We start from the raw sequence: 23,984 nt of genomic DNA, 5'->3' as shown, positions 1-23,984 counted from the left end.
AATTAATACAGTAAAGTAAATTAAAATAAAAAAATTAGAATTAATTAGTAGCACAAAAGTATATTTGCATATTCAGAATTAGATTGACAAACAATGTAAGTATGCACTAAAGGATTTCAGTTACAGACTAAATATGATTCAAGGGAAACCATCATCATCTTCTTCAGCCATTTCCTTAGCAAGCTCTAGGTCTTGCTGTTCTCTCTCCCTGCGTTCTTCAGCACTTTCCAATTCCTTGCCATAAGACTTGGGAGGGTATCTCATAGCCTTCACACTCTGGTTATGTAAATCCAAGCAAAATGATATGCGCTGATGGAAAGCCAGCTGAGGTTCCCTTGTGCAATAAATATCAGAGCTCTCCTTGTTGCTCATATATCCCTTTTCTGGGTCAAGAGTAGCCTCAATAACACCATCTCTAATTGCCTTAGCAACAATGAACTCAGCATCCTCCGCAGAATCCAGACCAAGTTTCCTTGCAATATCTTTCGGTGATATTCTTGAGTAGGACAAACCAATTGAGCGGATTGCAGTCTTGATGACATTCTGTCTGAGACGTAGAATCAGAGTAAAGGTATGGTCAACACGGAACTGTGGGCCATAGTTCTCCAGGACTTCACCAAATCTTTGAAGATTACCAAGTCTCACAGCTTGAGTAAGCTGGAAATAGGGGGCCAATGCCTTTCTGAGTGGTGCTTGTCGGAAAATAGCACGCTCAGGAATATCACCCAACAAAAGTTCCACAACAATGGCCAGTTTCTGAACTGTCTGACGGAAACCAACAGCTGCAGTTTGAGGGGCCTTCCGTAGGGCTTGCACTAAATGTTTATGAGCATCACTGTACTCTAGACGCGCTGCCTTAATTCTGCCCAAGTAATACAAAAATCTTGCCCACTCATTGTTACTGGCATTTTCCGGGAATACAGACTTGCTTACTAGCTTATCGGCTTGATCGTACAAGGAGTAATGTAAATAATTTCTTAGTAAGCAATTTATAAGCACAGCTTGTCCTTCATAATCGTTTCTCAAGGTAGATGTACGTAGACGGGCATGCAGCAGCCCTCTGATCAAATCCAATTTATTGGTAAGTTCAAAAACACGAGAATGATAGAAATAGCACTTGGCGGCGATCAAGTCGAGGGTTCTGCGATTTTGAGCTGTCACTTTGCTCATCAATTGCTGTGAGCATTCAGTAGCTTCTTCTAGCTTGTTTGTATCCAGCAAACGTAGCAACACTAAAAGATGGATGTATACATCCACTTCAGGCGCAGGTGTTTTGGGCGCACTTCTGGAGCGAGGTGGTTCGATTTCTACCGCACCTGCAGCAGGGCTTTCAACAAAGGCGAGTAGGGTTTCCTTGTCAGAACTTGATGGATATAGTTGACTGATAATTGCCCGCAAAACATTTCCATTCAACTTCCTTCTTGTGCTCGGAAGAGAACGAAGAACTCTCATCGCAAATCTGGGCTCCTTCGATGTTACGGCTTTGTCAATTTGTCTTACATGTTCTCTCAAATCCTGAACACTGAGCACATCAGCATCTTTCTTGACTTCGCTCATTTCAACATCACTTGCTGCTGCAGGACTCTCCACGCTTTTCATTTCAACATCTTGCTCCACGGGGGCCATTTTCGTCGACAATTTCTCAAAATTTTTATTTTCGAGACAAAACAACCCGAATCACTAAAATTCAATTGTCATCCTACTGTCAAAAATATGCCGAGTAACGTCAGTCAAGTTTGTCTGTGGATAATTATTTTGTCTATGGTTTTTCTTTATGGTGGAGTAGTGATGTTGTAAACAAATAATGTTGAGCTCGAAAATGTCGAAAAATTTTATGGCCTCATGGATAGCTTGTTCAAACATTGGAATCCAATCCAATAGCAATGGTCATTGATCGAAACAAACGTTAAACGGCATAATGTTCTACTTTGAAATAATCTATTATCTTTATGATTATTTTTCCTCCTAGGGAATTCCCTGATTATAATGTTCTCACAACTTAAGATAATAAAGGTTCATACACATTTACACATAGGGTTGTCCTACCTCCATAGACAAGAGGCAAAACGTGACTTTACGTGACAGTTGTAATTTCGAAATCCAGCGAAGACGACACGAAGCGATGGGATTTTGAAATTACTACTGTCACGTTTTGCCACTTTTCAAGGGAAGCTGGAATAATCTATACCGTGTGTATGCTGCGTGCAAAGAATAAATGGGGGTATATAAAACAAATATGTTTCAGCGGGACTACTCGCCCGAAGTAGGTAGATAGTGTGGAGTCGCACTTCACTTCACTTCGTGCAACCTCGCTTCGCCTTGCCTGACATCTCAGAATACAGAATTGTTCCGTATTCTGAGCCTGACATTCGAATTTTTTTGCGCCTATGTCAAAGGGCTTGAACGAAGTATGAAGGGGAAGGAGAAAGTAACCGAGACGGTGTTCACACTACTATGTCTTGGCCAATTTCCCGCATAGTGTACTTGTGCCATAACATAAGTGCTCCGAAGTTAACTTGAGTTCACGTCGAGATATTCATCTATTGTATAGGAATTCAAACTTCGTTATAATGAATGAGAGAGCACAGCACATTTGCAGTGCAATGACAACCGCGTCGCCACTTGCACATCCTTGATTCCCACATCATTATTGCCTATCTATCATACTCTCTCTCATCCTCTCATCTGTGCTATCCATTGCGCGGTATAATATGGAAGAATGGGATAATGACGTGTTCCTCGCGAGGTTGCACGAATGTGTGGATACGCGCTTCGAACTTCGGACATCCCCAAAGTTTTTCTTGAAACGCCGAAGCAGTGAGGTGTTAAAATCGGTGGGTCTAGTAGAGCTAAACAAAGTGCACATTACAATCTCAAACCAGTCGATAAGTGGTCGAAAGGCCTTTTTTAGTATGGAGTTATGACGGATTGATTCGATTTTCGATTCAATCAATTAGTGCAACTTGTAAGGGGGGCGGTACAGTAGGTCTAAACAAGTGGCACTTTGATCGAATCAAAACCAAAAAAAGGGCCTTTCGACCATCTTTCGACATTACAACTGTCATATTTAACATTTAACCGCCTCTTTGGTCTAGTGGTAAGACCACCTGCTTCAGACGCAGAGGTCCCGGGTTCGATTCCCAGTGGGGGCAGATTTTTCTGTTCGGTTTGGTTGGTGGTAGGGCTTGTTCTAAGTCCGCCTGGCTAGCTACCACCATCTTACTTAAGTCTGTCGCCATAACAACAATGTTAACAGCATTGTTGTGTTCCGGCAGTTAGAGGTAAGATAGCCAGTTCCTCCGTGGTTGAGGATTCCAGGTGAAGTTCGCTTCCACCTTCGGCCTGATCATTACTTACCATCAGGTGAGATACAGGCCAAGAGCTTCCTCGCTGTGGATAAAAAAAAATGCCACTAGTCTAGGGGAGCAGAAGAAACAAGGGACAAAGTATGAAAATAATAAATATTTAGATTAAAAATGAGATCGAGTGGAGATATCGTTTTAGATTGTTTAGTTTAAAATTGTGAGCTCAAATTTGAAGCTCAGTGTATGAAACACATGTTTAGCAACGCGATCGTCACTGTCGTCTATGAAAACCATAGTAAAATACTATTGTCAAAATTTGTGCCAATGTGCAGCAACAGAACAAGGAATATTAAGTTCCATTCCGTTGTAATACGTCGTAGTTTTGAATAAAAGGTGTTTTATGTATGTAAGACCTTTTAGTNTTTTTCTTTATGGTGGAGTAGTGATGTTGTAAACAAATAACATTGAGCTCAAAAATGTCGATAAATTTTATGCCCTCATGGATAGCTTGTCCAAACATTGGAATCCAATCCAATAACATTGATCGAAACAAACGTTAAACGACATAATGTTCTACTTTGAAATAATTACATTGATTTATAATATTCCTTCGGAAAGGTATATTATCTTTATGATTATTTTTCCTCCTAGGGAATTCCCTGACTATAATGTTCTCACAACTTAAGATAGTAAAGGTTCATACACATCTACACATAGGGTTGTCCTACCTCCATAGATAAGAGGCAAAACGTGACTTTACGTGACAGTTGTAATTTCGAAATCCAGCCAAGAGCCAAGACGACGGATTGATGGGATTTTGAAATTAGTTCCAAAATACTGGACTGTCCTGTCGATGACATTGACAGTGGGGCGCCACCGTCTATACCGGATCGCTGGTTCCGATTTTTGCCATGTTGGAAACCATACAGTTGAACGATGGTAGCGCCCCCCTGTCATTGAGTTTGGTGGGACAGTTCAGCGTGGGTCATCTATGTATATGAAGGGGAAGGAGAAAGTAACCGAGACGGTGTTCAAACTACTATATCTTGGCCAATTTCCCGCATAGTGTACTTGCGCCATAACATAAGTTCTCCGAAGTTAACTCAGTTCATTTCGAAATATTCATCTATAGGAATTCAAACTTCGTTATAATGAATGAGAGTGCACAGCACATTTGCACTGCAATGACAACCGCGTCGCCACTTGCACATGCTTGATTCCTACATCATTATTGCCCATCTGTCATACTCTCTCTCATCCTCTCATCTGTGCGATCCATTGCGCGGCATATGGGATAATGTGTTCCTCGCAAGGTTGCACGAATGTGTGGGTGGATACGCGCTTCGAATTTCGGACATCCCCAAAGTTTTTCTTGAAGCGTCGAAGCTATGAGGTGTTAAAATCTGTGGGTCTAGTAGAGCTAAACAAAGTGCACATCGCAAACCAGTCGATAAGTGGTCGAAAGGCCTTTTTTTAGTATGGAGTTATGACGGATTGATTCGATTTTCGATTCAATCAAATAGTGCAGCTTGTCTAGGGGGCGGTACAGTCTGTAGGTCTAAACAAGTGGCACTTTTTGATCGAATCAAAACCAAAAAAGGGCCTTTCGACCATCTTTCGACATTACAACTGTCACATCTAACATTTAACCGCCTGTGGTCTAGTGGTAAGTAGAGATGGGTAGTGGGTAAAAACCCATTTCACCCGATTGGGTTAAAACTGGGTGAATTGGGTAAAAACCCGGTTTTTACCCATTATCACCTATTCTGGTGGGTGAAAACAAAAATAGCGTTTTTTTAAAGTGAGAAGTGGTATTTGTTGCTAAGGGGGTGTTCTAGTGTTACGTAATGCAATCTGGGGGGAGAGGTCTTGAAAAACGTTACAATGCGTTACAGTGGCGGAAGGGCGGTTCGATTTCAAGTTTTTAAGCAGAAGTACTTTGTAGTTGGTGTTGTTATTTGTAACTTTATACCGTAATGTCATCAAAGAGAGAGTTGACTTATTACTTATTAATCAATAAACTTAAATGATAAAAATTCAATAAAAATAAAGAAAAGATACCAATTGAAATAATTATAAAATTATTTGTTTTCACCCGGTGTAAACACCCACGGGTGGAATGAAACGGGTTTTTATTGGGTTTTTACCCTCATGTGGGTTTTTACCCGGGTGGAAACCCATCTCTAGTGGTAAGACCACCTGCTTCAGACGCAGAGGTCCCGGGTTCGATTCCCAGTGGGGGCAGATGTTTCCGTTCGGTTTGGTTGGTGGCAGGGCTTGTTCTAAGTCCGCCTGGCTAGCTACCACCATCTTACCTAAGTCTGTCGCCATAACAACAATGTTAACAGCATTGTTATGTTCCGGCAGTTAGAGTTAAGATAGCCAGTTCCTCTGTGGTTAAGGATTCCGGGTGAAGCTCGCTTGCACGTTCGGCGTGATCGTCACTTGGTCAGAGCCCCGATTACGGTAACTTTTAACGTCAACAATCCAGACACGCTTCTCGATTCTGCGATACGATTGGTCGTTCAACAGCGTACGTCAGCTGTTTTGACCAATCGTATCGCAGAATCGAGAAGCGTGTCTGGATTGTTGACGTTAAAAGTTACCGTAATTGGGGCTCTGGTGAGATACAGGTCAAGAGCTTCCTCGTTGTGGATAAAAAAAAAATTTAGGGCTCTTGGAGTATGAGTATTCTTTGGTCTAGGGGGGCAGAAGGAACAAGGGACGAAGTATAAAATAAATAAATAAATATCTTTCGACAATTTCACACAGCGCTATCTAGCCCCAAAGTAAGCAATTAATATGCTTGTGTTATGGGTGCTAGCTTAACGGATATACTACATAAATACTTTTTAAATACATACATATTATACATAGTAACACCCAGACCCGTCACAGAAATTAAAATTCATCATTTCAATTTCTGCCCGGCCGGGAATCGAACCCGGGACCTCTCGGCATAGTAGTCCGTTTTAGAACCACCACACCAAACGGCCGACAGTACACCAAACGGGACGAAGTATGAAAATAATAAATATTTAGATTAAAAATGAGATCGAGTGGAGATATCGTTTTAGATTGTTTAGTTTAAAATTGTGAGCTCAAATTTGAAGCTCAGTGTATGAAACACATGTTTAGCAACGCGATCGTCACTGTCGTCTATGAAAACCATAGTAAAATACTATTGTCAAAATTTGTGCCAATGTGCAGCAACAGAACAAGGAATATTATGTTCGATTCCGTTGTAATACGTCGTAGTTTTGAATAAAAAGTGTTTTATGTATGTAAGACCTTTTAGAGTGAAATCGTATTTTGGTTCACTGCTCCATAGATAAGAGAAGAGACAAAACTACTAGCATTGCCTGTAGTTGCTTAACCAATACTGTACTTGGGAAATACTGATAAAAAGCTTCTAATCACTAATGTTACAGTCGAAAATTATTGGATTACAACCATCGTATTTTCACAGAAATTGTGTGTGCCAAAAATTATAAGAAACGGACAAGCTTCGGCTGAAGGGGACCGGTTGATTCTTTACATAAAATTTCAATGTGTTCTGGAAATGGTTTGCAAAGAGGACGTGGTATCATGGTTTAAAGAATTGGAAAGCTATAAACGCATAGATGCAATGTGTACGTTACTAAACATGTGCTTGCCATTCGAATTGCGCTTTATTGGCACCTACCTGGAGGAGCTCGGTAAGCGGGACTTCCAGGAGTTGCGTGGTGCCGAACTGAGAGCCAACAACCCAACAGACCTTGCCGCCGACATCGGGGGCGCCAACACAGACTCCAGAACCCGACGGAAAATGGCCTTGTATGTGTCTTTGTTGCGCTCATGTAATTTTGCCTGTGCTACCACATTGTACAATGCCATGGTTAGCTTGGAGCAAAGTGGTCTATTGAAAGATCTCTATGGAGAGCTATTGGAGGAGATTTTACTTCTGTATACTATGGCATTACATCATCCAGCATTCACATTTGACCAGAAATCACATTTTGGTGAGATATTAGATAAATTGAAACTAGAAGACCAGAGGATAAATTTTCCAGAGCAGCAAGAGCATATAAATTTAGTGCCTGTGAGTGTATGCCATACACAGCCTAGTGTCACAGCCAACATGTCTGTCCCACCGCCTAACTTGTCTAGCTTGGGCCCGCCTCCTGGCTTAGTGTTTGTAAAAACACCTGGGGTGCAGGTCAGTGTCAATATTGTAAGTAGCTTTTCATCCCATTATTATGTCATTGATGTTTTTGAAGCTATGTCTATGTGATATCTAATTTAGTGGTCACATTCAGTAAATAAATGTTTTCCAAGGCTATTCATTTATCATTTCAATGTATCAAACTTCAGTTAGTTATTATGAAATCATAGTTATTTATTATTTAGTTACGGGACAAATAAAGACTATTTACTATAGAACATAATAAATAACCTCAAAATTGAAAATTGTCTACAACCAATTTTGTTAAAATAGGATAGAGAAAACGCAATCCAATAATTTTTAGCTTCATTATTAGTTGTTTTAGTTCAATTTTGTTGGTTATGCTATAGTGCTGTATAAAGTCAATATTATTTATTAGCAAAATACACTTTCATATTATGTAAAATGTTTGCATGCTTTTATATAAGTAGATTTTGACGAACAAACCATTTTGGTGCCCGAAGCTCTTCAACAAATCCTTGTTAATTGATAAACTCGCTATTTTCGTAGTAAACTAACAAATAGCATTTTCAACTCATCAATATTGAATAAAATCACAATACTTACATTTTTGTAATAGAAGGAAAGATGACAGATTAGGACAATATTTGAATTAGTGATGTGGCCCTTTTATCAGGGTTTCATCTAACAGAAAAGTGTTGTAATATTGTTATTACGAAATACCCTTATTATCTTATTCCCCTCACTAAATTGTTTATCTACATTATTTCAGCCGCCCAGTTCAGACGCAGTGCCTCAAGAGCTCAGTTCTCCACCAGTATTGACCGGGGCTGGGGGTGTAGTGCCTATGCTCGGGGAAGTCCCTCATGCACCCCCCGGCTTACCGATGCCACAGTACAACATGGGAGAATACATAGGACAACACGGGTGGCCTGCAAATATTATAGTCTCACCAATCAATCAGCCTTTAGAGGTAAATAAAAATATATGAAGCAATTGGTCAACGTTGAAAAATGTCTATGAAAAAATATCCAATTGGAATCTTGTTGGGGAAATAGCAGTTACTTGGGACAGTCATGATATAATATTGTTATTAAATAGTCTTATGTTAAAGTGAGATGTTGTATTGCTTTAAAATGCTTATTGATTACTTAAATATTTTGCCCAACAATGTTGTAAACTTGTAAATAAATAATCTAGTAATTGACACCATAGCATTGTGTTCATAAACATTTCACATATTGCTGTGAATAAGACCATGTAAACTGAGTGAATACTGCTGTTTGGATGGTCAAATAGAGGTCTAAGTTAAAAACATCATCTGTTAGTTTAGAGCTCTAATATTGGCTTGATAATGTCAAGCAGCCTGAACACCGTCGCTGCCAGAAACAGTTATTTTTAAATACCTACATCGGTGACTAAAATAATATTAGAACATGCCTGCAACAAAGTTTATTTTGTTGAATATAATTATCATGGATTTCATAAGAGGTGAATAAGGGAGAAATGTGAACATCAGGTTACCCTAACTATCACCATCTCAGGAATATTTTATTTATGTAGAAAAAGGCAGGTATAACACTACAATCGCACCTGATGTTAATTGAATACAGCCCAAATCCTCCATTTGCCTTTAGTAAATTACAGAAAGGTTGTTCTCTTGCAGTGAAGACAACCCGCTAGTTTAGGATGCGTGACACGATATAATCTTATCGTCGAATAAAGACTTAAACGAACCTGAACGACAAATAAGACGATAATGGCCCGCATCCTGGGCTAGGCGATTATTATTTAATCAACTAGTAATGAAATTATTCAACCAATTTCAGGTAATAAACTACCCTCCGCCGCCGGGTCCGGGCGGGCCGACGTCGCCTCTGGTCTCATCTCCGGGTGACAGCCGCGCCGCCTCTCCGCGCTCCCGGCGCCGTCTGTCGCGGGATCGCTCGCCGCCGCTGCCGCCCGGGCCGCCGGAGCCGCTGCCGCATCTTGCCGCCAACTTTGAGAACATGACTGTAGCCGAGGTAACTATAAACGACCTATCGCCGCCGGGTCCTGGTGGCCCGACGTAGCTTCAGAGGGGTTACTCCGAAAAGCGTTTTCCGAAGCTTCGATGCTTCGATGTTGCTATCCCCCTCACGCAACCCGAGATGCCAGCATGAACGACAGTGACAGATAGACTCGACACTACGTAAACAGCGTTTCGGAGTAGCCCTCCTGGTCTCATCTCCGGGAGACAGCAGCGCCGCCTGTCGCGGGACCACTCGCCGCCACTGCCGCCCGGGCCGCCGGAGCCTCTGCCTCACCTTGCCGCCAACTTTAGAACATGACTGTGGCTGAGGTAATTATAAACTACCCGCCGCTCCCGGGTCCTGGTGGCCCGACGTCGCCTCTGGTGTCCTCGCCTGGCGACAGTCGCGCCGCCTCGCCGCGCTNGCCGCACCTTGCCGCCAACTTTGAGAACATGACTGTAGCTGAGGTAACTATAAACTACCCATCGCCTCCGGGTCCTGGTGGCCAGACGTAGCTTCAGAAAGGTTACTCCGAAAAACGTTTTCCGAAGCTTCGAATGTTGCCATTCCTCTCACGCAAACAGAGATGCCAGCATGAACGACGGCGACAGATAGATCCGAAACTACGTAGACAGCGTTTCGGAGTAGCCCTCCTGGTCTCATCTCCGGGAGACAGCAGCGCCGCCTGTCGCGGGACCACTCGCCGCCACTGCCGCCCGGGCCGCCGGGCTTGCAGCTGTGGCGCGCGCCGCGTTGCAGATTTCATAGAGATTTGCTGTCTGCGGTCTGCAGTCCATCTAGTAGACTTGTACCTTTACGCGAGTTGATGCGCGGGTAGGTGCAAGGAAGAGTCGCATTCCAGCAAGGTGCGCAGTTAACTCGTTCGAGTAATACCCCCCGCCCCCGAATCCGGGCGGGCCGATGTCGCCTCTGCGGGGTTACTCCGAAAAACGTTTTCCGAAGCTTCGAATATTGCCATCCCTTTCACGCAAAGCGAGATGCCAGCATGAACGACGGTGACAGATAGACGCGAAACTACGTAAACGGCGTTTCGGAGTAGTCTTCCTGGTGTCCTCAACTGGTGACAGCCGCGCCGCCTCGCCGCGCTCCCGGCGCCGCCTGTCGAGGGATCGGTCGCCGCCGCTGCCGCCCGGGCCGCCCGAGCCGCTGCCGCACCTTGCCGCCAACTTTGAGAACATGACTGTAGCTGAGGTAACTATAAACTACCCATCGCCTCCGGGTCCTGGTGGCCCGACGTAGCTTCAGAGGGGTTACTCCGAAAAACGTTTTCCGAAGCTTCGAATGTTGCCATCCCCCTCACGCAAAGGGAGATGCCAGCATGAACGATGGTGACAGATAGACGCGAAACTACGTAGACAGCGATTCGGAGTAGCCCTCCTGGTATGTTCGCCTGGCGACAGCCGCGCCGCCTCGCCGCGCTCCCGGCGCCGCCTGTCGAGGGATCGGTCGCCGCCGCTGCCGCCCGGGCCGCCGGAGCCTCTGCCTCACCTTGCCGCCAACTTCGAAAACATGACTGTTGCCGAGGTAATTATTAAAGAACAACGCGGTCGACTTCACTGCGCACCTGGCGATCGTGACGTCACATCGAGGCTCTGGTACGAACGGGGCTAAAGGTACAAGTCCAAGATGAACTGCAGACCGCAGACTGCAACCGCCAACTGCTATGAAATCGCATGGCGGCGCGCGCCGCAGCTGCAAGCCGCTGTGGGGATTTCATAGAGATTTGCTGTCTGCGGTCTGCAGTCCATCTTAGACTTGTACCTTTACGCGAGTTGATGCGCGGGTAGATGCGAGAAAGAGTCGCATTCCAGCAAGGTGCGCAGTTATCTCGTTCGAGTAATACCCCCCGCCCCCGAATCCGGACGGGCCAATGTCGCCTCTGCGGGGTTACTCAGAAAAACGTTTTCCGAAGCTTCGAATGTTGCCATTCCTTTCACGCAAAGCGAGATGCCAGCATGACAGATAGACGCGAAACTACGTAAACGGCGTTTCGGAGTAGTCTTCCTGGTGTCCTCAACTGGTGACAGCCGCGCCGCCTCGCCGCGCTCCCGGCGCCGCCTGTCGCGGGATCGCTCGCCGCCGCTGCCGCCCGGGCCGCCCGAGCCGCTGCCGCATCTTGCCGCCAACTTTGAGAACATGACTGTAGCTGAGGTAACTATAAACTACTCGCCGTCCCTGGTCCGGGAAGGTTACTCCGAAAAACGTTTTCCGAAGCGTCAAATGTTGTCATCCCTTTCACGCAAAGCAAGATGCTAACTGACTGACCCGACACTATACCGAAGATATCCCGGACGTCAGTCTGTACGAGATTAGAATGGCTCTCAAACAGCTAAAGAACAACAAGGCACCGGGTGATGATGGAATCACGGCTGAGCTTTTGAAGGCAGGCGGAACGCCGGTACTAAGGGCTCTTCAGAAGCTGTTCAATTCCGTCATCCTCGAAGGAAAAACGCCTACGACATGGCACAGAAGTGTGGTGGTACTCTTCTTCAAAAAAGGTGACAAAACCTTGTTGAAGAATTATAGACCCATCTCACTTCTGAGCCATGTCTACAAACTGTTTTCAAGAGTCATTACGAATCGTCTCGCTCGCAGGCTCGACGACTTCCAGCCTCCCGAACAAGCCGGTTTCCGAAAAGGCTTTAGTACCATAGACCACATACATACGCTAAGGCAGATTATACAGAAGACCGAGGAGTATAATCAACCACTTTGCCTGGCGTTCGTGGATTATGAGAAAGCCTTCGATTCGGTCGAGACCTGGGCAGTGCTACAGTCTCTCCAAAGGTGCCAAATTGACTATCGATATATCGAAGTGTTGAGGGGTTTGTACAAAAACGCCACAATGTCGGTCCGCCTCCAGGATCGGGACTCGAAACCTATCCAGTTGCAGCGAGGGGTAAGACAGGGAGACGTCATATCTCCAAAACTGTTTACCACCGCCCTGGAAGATGTCTTCAAGCTTCTGGACTGGAACGGATTTGGCATAAATATCAACGGCGAGTACATCACCCACCTTCGATTCGCGGACGATATCGTAGTCATGGCTGAGACCTTGGAGGATCTAGGCACAATGCTCGATGGCCTCAGTAGAGCCTCTCAACAAGTGGGCCTCAGAATGAACATGGACAAGACAAAAATCATGTCTAATGTCCGTGTTGCACCCACTCCTCTGAAGGTTGGAGACTCTACACTCGAAGTTGTCGACAATTATGTATACCTGGGACAAACAGTCCAGTTAGGTAGGTCCAACTTCGAGAAAGAGGTCAATCGTCGAATCCAACTCGGATGGGCAGCGTTCGGGAAGCTTCGCCATATACTCATGTCCGAAATACCGCAGTGTCTCAAGACGAAAGTCTTCGAGCAGTGTGTGTTGCCAGTGTTGACATATGGATCCGAAACGTGGTCGCTTACTATGGGCCTCATAAGAAGGCTCAAGGTCACCCAAAGGGCGATGGAGCGGGCTATGCTCGGAGTTTCCCTGCGTGATCGAATCAGAAATGAGGAGATCCGTAGGAGAACCAAAGTAACCGACATAGCTCGCAGAATTGCTAAAATCAAGTGGCAGTGGGCGGGGCACATAGCTCGTAGAGACGATGGCCGTTGGGGCAGGAAAGTTCTCGAGTGGCGACCACGGGCTGGAAGACGTAGCGTGGGCAGGCCTCCTACTAGGTGGACCGACGATCTGGTAAAGGTCGCGGGAAGAGCCTGGATGCGGGCAGCGCAGGACCGTTCATTGTGGAAAACCTTGGGGGAGGCCTTTGTCCAGCAGTGGACGCCATTTGGCTGAAACAACAACAAGATGCTAACATGAACGACGGTGACAGATAGACGCGAAACTACCTAAACAGAGTTTCGGAGTAGTCCTCCTGGTCTCATCTCCGGGCGACAGCAGCGCCGCCTGTCGAGGGACCGCTCGCCGCCGCTGCCGCCCGGGCCGCCCGAGCCGCTGCCGCACCTTGCCGCCAACTTTGAGAACATGACTGTAGCTGAGGTAACTATAAACTACCCATCGCCTCCGGGTCCTGGTGGCCCGACGTAGCTTCAGAGGGGTTACTCCGAAAAACGATTTCCGAAGCTTCGAATGTTGCTATCCCCCTCACGCAAAGTGAGATGCCAGCATGAACGACGGTGACAGATAGACCCGAAACTACGTAGACAGCGATTCGGAGTAGCCCTCCTGGTATGGTCGCCTGGTGACAGCCGCGCTCCCGGCGCCGCCTGTCGCGGGATCGCTCGCCGCCGCTGCCGCCCGGGCCTCCCGAGCCGCTGCCGCATCTTGCCGCCAACTTTGAGAACATGACTGTGGCTGAGGTAACTATAAACTACCCATCGCCGCCGGGTCCTGGTGGCCCGACGTAGCTTCAGAGGGGTTACTCCGAAAAACGTTTTGCGAAGCTTCGAATGTTGCTATCCCCCTCACGCAAAGTGAGATGCCAGCATGAACGACGGTGACAGATAGATGAAACTACGTAGACAGCGTTTCGGAGTAGCCCTCCTGATGTCATCTCCGGGCGACAGCAGCGCCGCCTGTCGAGGGACCGCTCGCCGCCGCTGCCGCCCGAGCCGCTACCGCACCTCGCCGCCAACTTTAGAACATGACTGTTGCCGAGGTAATTACAAACTACCCGCCGCCCCCGGGTCCAGACGGGCCGACGTAGCCTCAGAAGGGTTCTCCGAAAAACGTTTTCCCAAGCTTCGAATGTAGCCATCCCTCTCGCGCAAAGCGAGATGCCAGCATGAATGACGGTGACAGATAGACGCGAACGTAAACAGCGTTTCGGAGTAGCTCATCTGGTGTCCTCGCCGCGCCACCTCGCCGCGCTCCCGGCGCCGCCCGTCGAGGGACCGCTCGCCGCCAACTTTGAGAACATGACTGTGGCCGAGGTAATTATAAACTACAACGCGGTCGAGTTAACTGCGCACCATCTGGTGGCATTGACGTCACATCGACGCTCAGATACAAAACGGGGCGAACGCGGGGTGTAGTTAACTCGACCGGGTTATACCCTCCGTCCTTGGGTCTGGACTCAAGCCGGGCCGTCGTTGCCTCTGGTATCTTCACCGGGTGACAGACGCGCCGCCTCGCCGGGCTACCGGCGTTTAGATAGAATGAAGCTCAAAACAGTGCAGATGTGGAATAGCCGATCCCGACCACATGTGGGTACTGAGACACATTATTAGTTTTTGCATGGCACCTGAACTAGCACAATCTCTTTAAATGATTGGAAAGTGGCTGTGGATATGTGGTGTTTTTTGCGTAGACCCTGCCTCAATTGAGCACAGTGCTAAGCTCCGTATGCACAAACATGCTCCAACGTTTCAATTTCCACTTCAGATGCGACATAGCATCGGCGACGAGAGGTTACGCGAGATCACCGCCGCCCACCACTACCGCTCGCTGGAGAAGCTGAACGGGGTGCGGCGGCGGGCCGGCGGGCCTGCCTACGGCCTGCCGCGCTCCTCCTCCGACTCGGGCTCCTCCGCCGCCTCCTCCCCGCCCGGCACCCCCGCCCCGCCGCGACGCGCCGCGCCCGCGCAGCCGCTCGCCTTCCTGCAGTACCCGCGGCCCTACGCCTACCCCACCCCGCCGCCCGCCTACCGCCCGCCGCCGCCGCCCTTCGCCAACGGAGAGGCGCCGCCCTACGCCGCCGGGCCCGCGCCCTACGGCGGCTTCGTGCCCGTGCTCTACGCGCCCGCCAAGCTCTCCTGCTACAACTGCGGCGCCGCCGGCCACGCGGGCCACGAGTGCAAGGAGCCCAGCATGGAGGAGATGACGCGCGCCGGCGGCTACCAGCTCGACTTCGGCGGCGCCCCGCCCGACACCGCCGACAAGTAAGCGCCGCGGCTCGGCCCAAGTACCAAAGTGTCGGGNGCTGAGGTAACTATAAACTACCCATCGCCTCCGGGTCCTGGTGGCCCGACGTAGCTTCAGAGGGGTTACTCCGAAAAACGTTTTCCGAAGCTTCGAATGTTGCCATTCCTCTCACGCAAACAGAGATGCCAGCATGAACGACGGCGACAGATAGATCCGAAACTACGTAGACAGCGTTTCGGAGTAGCCCTCCTGGTCTCATCTCCGGGAGACAGCAGCGCCGCCTGTCGCGGGACCACTCGCCGCCACTGCCGCCCGGGCCGCCGGGCTTGCAGCTGTGGCGCGCGCCGCGTTGCAGATTTCATAGAGATTTGCTGTCTGCGGTCTGCAGTCCATCTAGTAGACTTGTACCTTTACGCGAGTTGATGCGCGGGTAGGTGCAAGGAAGAGTCGCATTCCAGCAAGGTGCGCAGTTAACTCGTTCGAGTAATACCCCCCGCCCCCGAATCCGGGCGGGCCGATGTCGCCTCTGCGGGGTTACTCCGAAAAACGTTTTCCGAAGCTTCGAATATTGCCATCCCTTTCACGCAAAGCGAGATGCCAGCATGAACGACGGTGACAGATAGACGCGAAACTACGTAAACGGCGTTTCGGAGTAGTCTTCCTGGTGTCCTCAACTGGTGACAGCCGCGCCGCCTCGCCGCGCTCCCGGCGCCGCCTGTCGAGGGATCGGTCGCCGCCGCTGCCGCCCGGGCCGCCCGAGCCGCTGCCGCACCTTGCCGCCAACTTTGAGAACATGACTGTAGCTGAGGTAACTATAAACTACCCATCGCCTCCGGGTCCTGGTGGCCCGACGTAGCTTCAGAGGGGTTACTCCGAAAAACGTTTTCCGAAGCTTCGAATGTTGCCATCCCCCTCACGCAAAGGGAGATGCCAGCATGAACGACGGTGACAGATAGACGCGAAACTACGTAGACAGCGATTCGGAGTAGCCCTCCTGGTATGTTCGCCTGGCGACAGCCGCGCCGCCTCGCCGCGCTCCCGGCGCCGCCTGTCGCGGGATCGGTCGCCGCCGCTGCCGCCCGGGCCGCCGGAGCCTCTGCCTCACCTTGCCGCCAACTTCGAGAACATGACTGTGGCTGAGGTAATTATAAACTACTCTCCGGGTACGGGTGGGCTGACGTCGACTCTGCGGGGTTACTCCGAAAAGCGTTTTCCGAAGCTTCGAATGTTGCCATCCTTCTCAAGCAACCCGAGATGCCAGCATTGAACGATGGTGACAGATAGACCCGAAACTACGTAAACAGCGTTTCGGAGTAGCTCACCTGGTGTCCTCGCCGCGCCACCTCGCCGCGCTCCCGGCGCCGCCTGTCGAGGGACCGCTCGCCGCCGCGGCCGCACCTCGCCGCCAACTTTGAGAACATGACTGTGGCCGAGGTAATTATAAACTACATCGCGGTCGAGTTAACTGCGCACCATCTGGTGACCTTGACGTCACATCGACGCTCAGATACAAAACGGGGCGAACGCTGGATGCAGTTAACTCGACCTAGGACTCTGTCCCTGGATCCGGACTCCGGGTGGGCCGTCGTAGCCTCTGTTGTCTTCACCGGGTGACAGCCGCCCCGCCTCGCCGTGCTACCGGCATTTAGATAGAGCGAAGCTCAAAACAATGCGTAGATGTGCAATAGTCGATTCCGACCACATGTAGGTACTGAGACAACTTACGCCTGAACTAGCACAATATCTTTAAATGGTAAAGTAAGAGTGGAAAGTGGCCGTCTACGTAGGACGGTCATACGTGGTTCCATACGTGGTGTGTATATTTGCATAGACCCTGCCTCATTCGAGCACAGTGCTAAGCTCCGTATGCACAAACATGCTCCAACGTTTCAATTTCCACTTCAGATGCGACATAACATCGGCGACGAGAGGTTACGCGAGATCACAGCCGCCCACCACTACCGTTCGCTGGAGAAGCTGAACGGGGTGCGGCGGCGGGCCGGCGGGCCGGCGTACGGCCTGCCGCGCTCCTCCTCCGACTCGGGCTCCTCCGCCGCCTCCTCCCCGCCCGGCACCCCCGCCCCGCCGCGCCGCGCCGCGCCCGCGCAGCCGCTCGCCTTCCTGCAGTACCCGCGGCCCTACGCCTACCCCACCCCGCCGCCCGCCTACCGCCCGCCGCCGCCGCCCTTCGCCAACGGCGAGGCGCCGCCCTACGCCGCCGGGCCCGCGCCCTACGGCGGCTTCGTGCCCGTGCTCTACGCGCCCGCCAAGCTCTCCTGCTACAACTGCGGCGCCGCCGGCCACGCGGGCCACGAGTGCAAGGAGCCCAGCATGGAGGAGATGACGCGCGCCGGCGGCTACCAGCTCGACTTCGGCGGCGCCCCGCCCGACACCGCCGACAAGTAAGCGCCGCGGCTCGGCCGATGTACCAAAGTGTCGGGTCTGTTGTGCGTAGCGACCCCCTCGGAATCGAAACTCGCGCTCGGACGATCGTAGGTCGAAGCGTTCGGTCGACCTATGATAAAGTTTCAACGTGCGCTTATTGGACTAACCGATGGACACTGGTGATTTTATGTTTAAGAATAATTGCATTTTCGATTTGTCTTTACGGCTGATTGACCTTTTTACTGACGTTTTAGCCATCCAGTGTCGTGGGTAGGAAAAATTGAAGAGTAAATTTTATCGATTCGACAGGCAATATTCAAAATATTTTCTGATACTGTTCCTCCCTAGATCTGAAACTCATAATATTATAGAAGAAATTGTTATGATAATACTATACTTGAATACATATTATGTCATTAAAGTTATACATATTCTGCATAATAACATACTAACTAATCGTCGTACAAAAATATAAACTATCATAAGTCTAGTGGTTCCAGTTGCCTAGTTTGATTATTTATTTATTAACGTAATGTTATAAGCATAAATTAGTTATAGTCAATCAAAGTGAGACAAGTGAATTACAGCAATAATTTTACTCAGAACTAGAGCATAAATCGGAACTGCAATTATCTTGCGAACATACTATGGCTGCTAGCTGTTAGAATTTGGAGGGAATTCCATCTAAATTGACTTATTATGCTGACAATAACAGCAGCAGGTTGTTAGAATTGTACAAATGTTCAAATGAGCTTCCGGCCGAATACTGAAACACTACTCAAATCTGTCACTCAGCTGACGGGCTCCTAAATTTAAGTATCCTTCAATTTTAAATGGTATTCTCAAACGCTACTCAACGGATTTGAAGCCGTGATCAGCTAAGCAGCTCTTAAATGTTTACATAATGGCAACATTTACCAAAAAAAGTATGTTTCCATTTACACAAATGATAACTTTACGTTTTTTATCCATTACACGCAGCATCGTTTGATTATGTATTGTCTTTTATGGAAATATACTCAATCAACTTAACATAGAACAGTTTATTTTTAGTTTCTATTATATATAAATCTCGTTTTATCATATAAAAAAATTTAATGCTTGCATTTTTATTTAATTAAAAAAAATTTTAAAGGTGATACTTTTTATTGTTGAAATCTATTAAGTGGCGATCGTGGACCGAAACGTAACCACAATTGACATTTATCATTGTTGACAGAGCATCAAATTGACAAATCAACAACTCTTGGAAATGCTGCTATGCCATGTCCCCTTATTCCTCAGAAATAGGCATGTTTATGTAATGCGATTTCATAGCAGTTAGTTTGGTTGTTACTTCGTGCACTATACGATGCACAGTTGGCTGTTAGATGTGGAAGATATCACCTAGTACACGTTCATAACTTCCCGTTGCGTAGAACAGTAGGGTTATAATAAGTATTTGGTCCACTGGTTGTATGGCATTTGGTGAGGGGTTTCAAAGAGCTTCCAAATTATGAATCCAGAAACAACACCGTTTCTTTAGAGACGCGGAACCTCGCTCGGAATTGCATGTCATTATAATAATATTTTTCAATAGCGTAGCCTTATTGCGTTCCTGCGATTAGATCTAGGTATTTCCTCGAGGCTCGAAAGAAATGATAACGATGACACATACATTATTTACCACTATTTAGGTCGATTTAAGTATAAGAATAGGATTTAAGATACCGCGCAAGCACTCTCAAATTTAACGGCTGCTCAAGACGATTTGACAGTTGTTTGAGTAATGCTTAGCGTTGAATGGCGTTTCAGTATGCGAAAATTCATTTGAGTTGCGTTTGAGTGCAACTTAATTTGAGAGGTGCTTAAAAATTGAGAACTGCTCAGATATTGTTTTGAGTATGCGAAATGTAAGTTTAGGAGCTGCTTAACTATTTGAGAGGCTGTCAAATATTTAAATGGCGTTTCAGTATTCGGCCGTTCGACGCGTAACACAGTACATAGATTAAATATGCTTATTTGCTGTTTTGTTTAAATATCCTTTATTCTTGCCTTTTTATCTGATAAGCAATGAAAATGTTGAAAGAGAACAGTTGTTAAGTAAAATCTAGAAAATCGCGGACTCATTCAGACGTAAGTCATACATTGTAACAATTAGTGTGCCATATGCGTTAAAAGTTAGATTACGGCATTATTTGATCAGCGCTTTACCAAGTGATTGACAAATAATGGTACTTTAATGATATTGTAATGGATTTTGGTATAAAATGTAAAAAAAAAGTTTTTCAAATTAACACTATAATACAGTGTGGGTTAGATATCTCGTATTGACTAAGTTTGATTGAAATGTAACATGATCAAACATTTAGTACATTTTGATTAGTACAAGAGACATATTTAAAGGTTTTCAAATAGTGTGATAAGTTTAGATATTGTTTAACTTAATTATAAAACTTGTGTTCAGTTATCGCTACAGTAGGGACATGAGTGTTATTTGATCATGTAGCTTTCTATTGTGAAGGCGTATTTAAAGCTCTGCGTTTAAATATCTGCTGCTGTTGGGAAGGAAAAAGTAAAAAAAAAATCTTACACTTACTTTATAAATAATTTTGAGACATTTATTGGGGTACTCTAACTGAAGAGAGGAATGGAATTCCCTAAAATTCTGTGTTCTCCTATAAAAATAATCCACACAACTGTATTTTAAGACAATCTAAGAGATCATACCAAACTTGTACTATAGCCATGTGACTAACTTTAATGAACAGTTCAATTTGAAAATGAGACGAACTTTGTATAAAAGTAATACTGATTGTTTCCTTTGACCCAAGACTGATTTCTAACGTTAGTTAATGATTGGGCTTCTAAAATTTGTAATTATATCGTTTGAAAGTGACTAATGACTAGGAAGCCCCATACAATCTTGAATCACGGGACTGTCTACCCAAAAAATACGTCAATATTGTCATTCGAGAGATCGCATCGCACGCGGCGTGATCCGTTTATGATGTTGAACAAGGGATTATTTTGATCAAGCTCACATGCAATGCTCTTTAAAATTAATGTTAAAATAGTCATTGTAAATAACAACATCTTTGTAAGTTTGAACACGTCACATTTGACGTGTTCATATTTGTAAATAATTCAGTTTATATTATGATTAGTTAATATTTAGAGATTGAGTATATTTGTAAATTTACTTTGTAACGATTCGAGTGTCCCTATAGAGTATATTCAATTGTTTCTCTATGATCACTGTCACAAATCACAATTTTGCATTTTTTAAAGTCCCCGTTTTGAGAAAGTTCAAATTAGAAGGGTTGTATAATTGTTTTTGCATAATTATAATAAAAAATATGTTTTTGATTCGGGTCAGATGCGTCACGCGCATGGGTGGGAGTAGTTCGCGGCCGATCATTCGCTTGTCGCGCTGTCTCTTTCAGTTCCGGCCCGCCCCTCGCACGGTGGGGCGTGGCTTCTCTTTTGTATGCATTTAAGTGTGTCTACACACGCACCCTTTTGATTCTGTATTTATTGTATTTACATATCAATCTAAAAACACATCATCTCATTTTTAAAAGTTTCTACTTACTCCTACTAATAGCTACGATTTGGGTTGCCAAATCTAGAGTATCAAATATTCATGTTACTATAATAAATTCTGTCATAAGTTCAAAATGTTTTTAACAGAGAAATCACCCCCTCACCGTGAATCTATACTAAATCCATAACTATAATAGCATATAGAGTCTGTTAGTGTAATCAAGGGACTACTATAATTTTACACATGAAATGTCACTCCTTATGAAGGTTGTAAGTCCACGTAACGTAATTATTGTGTTATTTATATCTTAACAATTCTATTATGATATTTAAAACGAGTTGAATTTAGATTAAACCTAGAGGGAATAACTTAATAGTTGTATGTGTAAGTGCGCCTACGTAGCCCGCGGTGGTCCGGCAGTCGCCGCAGCGATCGCCGAAGCGAACGCGACGGATCATCCACGTAAAATTAATCGTTGCAAACTTTCATGCAGCTTTATTTTTACTAGTGGAAGTATGAAAATATTTTTTTACTTTGTACAGAATGTTATAAATGTGATAAAATAATTTTTGACATAATTAGAAATTGTGATTTAGTAAGGTGTGTAGTTATTATAAAATTATATAAAAAAAGAGAACTCGCTTTACTAAATAAATAAATTGTACTATCCTACAGCTATTGTATAACGTTGTTTTCCCACATTTTTATATTTGGGTACTTAATGTATTCTAAGCTGTTGTACTACTAATAAATTTGAAGATCAACGAGCTCAGGAAAAAGAATGTTTCGGCCCAGTATTGTAAGACCTTTGTATCCCACCAATGCTGTGAATCATTTGCTTCCTGACAAATAAACAACCAAAATCTGATGTCTTTTTTAATTAATTTCCTTTTTTTTTACAAAAATACTTACCCCTAGACAAGCTTGAGTATCTAAACTTTTAATAATAGATATCGATTTGGAAATTACTTACTCAAGGTAGGTAGGTACTATTGCGGTCACCAACGCGTTAACACCCAGAGCTACTATCGTTTTCACACACTGCTTTATCGGGGCCTTCTATTTCTTCAGTTACCTACCTAGTATCTACCTAATAATTTACTGAATGTATTCGTAATTATAAGTTCTATGTTATATCAATTCAATACAAACTAATTGGGGTCATCTGTCTTCGTGTCCTTCAGGAAAAATCGTGCCGATATTTATTTACAAGTTTTCTACGCGACACTAAACTTCAAAATAACAACAGGAAAAAGGATGTTATTTTTTTCAGCTGAATCTGTGCATCTTTAGTTTTACGATAGCTAGAAACTTGTAAATCAATTTTATTTCTAAGTGGAAGAACACGTTCGGACCGATGTGGAAAGAAATAGGTAGGAAAGAAAAAATATATTTTCACAGGAATTTAGGATTTACTTACTTGCATGTCTGCATAGGAGACAATAGTCTGTATCAATTAAGTACCATTTGATTTTTTTATGCAAATCAATCCCTATCCTACGTTTTCAGTTTGTACTTAATTACTCTTTTTCTATCACTACTTAAGTATGGATGAGCGGAATCATTTCACTAAAACCCTTTGACACTAAGTTCCATTCTCAGTCGAGTCATCATAACTTAGCTAGCACTAACAAGTTATGACTTAGTGCCTAGGTGGGTACCGCGATACGTTTCCATAATAAGCAACCTACTTACGTTCAGGCAAAGCGGACTCAAGTTAAATTAATATAATTAAGTAGGTAATAGAATACTTAGGTACAGTCGAGTTCATAAATATTGGCAATGGACAATGTTTCAAAATATTGTAGCGCAGTCAATATTGCGCTACCGCAACATGTTAATGAACAGTTTATATTATTAAATTTAATCGATGTTTGAGTTTGTATTGAAATATTTGATCGTTAAAATTCTAACAATATTTTGAAACATTGGCAGTGCCAATATGAACTCGACTGTACCTACCTATTGCTAGGCAAGGCACGTGTTGTGGGACGTTTAGATATAGGTAGGTACTTCTTAAACGTACTAAATAACGTTATTTACTTGCCTATCTTTTTTGCATTAGGCCTATGTAAATGAGACAATTTTTCACAAAAAACAAAACGTATAATTTTACTGTAGGTACTTAAATAAGTAAGTAGAACTTAACAACCTACATAAAGTAATTTACCTGCACTCGTCGGTGTTTGTAGAAAAACTTTAATAAATTGCAGACAGTTTGTTAATTGAATAGTTAACCACTTGTGGGATCTCTTTCTCGGGTAGGATCAAAGGGTAGAGTTCTCAGAATTTTACACTTTATCTAAAGCTTAGGTACTTACTTAACTACGCTGTCTGAAGTTTTTTGTGAACAACCTACAAAATTAACTGCGATTAATTAAACTAGGTAGGTAAAGACAAATAGGTAAATGATAAAATTCCAATATTAAGGTAAGGCACGTGATGGTGACAGCCAGACTCTACAATCAAGAATTTCTGTCAATAAAAGCAATGATTAATTTTCTGAAAATGTTAATTAACTACATAGTTAATTGCACCTTAGCGCGAAACGCGCGATTGCATGTGGACCTCTATCGCGCGATTCGCAACTCGCGAGTAAAAACGCACGTCATGGACAGTCCCTGTAAACACTGAAAGTAATAGATAGCAGCGCCAGAACCATTAACAATGGTCGAGCCATCATAAAATATCGAAAAGTGACCCACCATAAAATTGATATAAATTCGTTTTATATCAATTTTATGGCACGGAC

The 23,984-nt window shown here is 45.3% G+C and overlaps 2 protein-coding genes across 3 annotated transcripts; one reads left to right on the top strand and one right to left on the bottom strand.

The window, feature by feature from the left end:
• Positions 1-40: 40 nt before the first annotated feature.
• Positions 41-1,722, bottom strand: Rpn3 (regulatory particle non-ATPase 3). Its single transcript, XM_028317014.1, has one exon. It carries the CDS (start codon positions 1,624-1,626, stop codon positions 139-141), a length of 1,488 nt encoding a protein of 495 aa, XP_028172815.1. The 5' UTR covers positions 1,627-1,722; the 3' UTR covers positions 41-138.
• Positions 1,723-6,618: 4,896 nt separating this feature from the next.
• LOC114361823 (extensin) lies at positions 6,619-22,110 on the top strand. Of its 2 annotated transcripts, none has more exons than XM_028317012.1 (5): positions 6,619-7,518; positions 8,243-8,443; positions 9,300-9,494; positions 17,227-18,459; positions 19,669-22,110. In XM_028317012.1, the coding sequence occupies exons 1-4, from the start codon at positions 6,868-6,870 to the stop codon at positions 17,725-17,727; spliced, it is 1,548 nt and encodes a 515-aa protein (XP_028172813.1). In that variant the 5' UTR covers positions 6,619-6,867; the 3' UTR covers positions 17,728-18,459; positions 19,669-22,110. The 2 variants fall into 2 exon arrangements, with proteins under 2 accessions (XP_028172813.1, XP_028172814.1); XM_028317013.1 differs by having other exon boundaries at positions 6,620-7,503.
• Positions 22,111-23,984: the final 1,874 nt, after the last annotated feature.

The sequence above is a fragment of the Ostrinia furnacalis genome, unplaced genomic scaffold (genome assembly GCF_004193835.3).
Source record: "Ostrinia furnacalis isolate ACB-3 unplaced genomic scaffold, ASM419383v2 OfSCF6002, whole genome shotgun sequence".
Taxonomy (NCBI): Eukaryota; Metazoa; Arthropoda; class Insecta; order Lepidoptera; family Crambidae; genus Ostrinia; species Ostrinia furnacalis.
The sequence above is the reverse complement of the archived record's forward strand: the minus strand, read 5'-3'. Positions and strand labels throughout refer to the sequence as shown.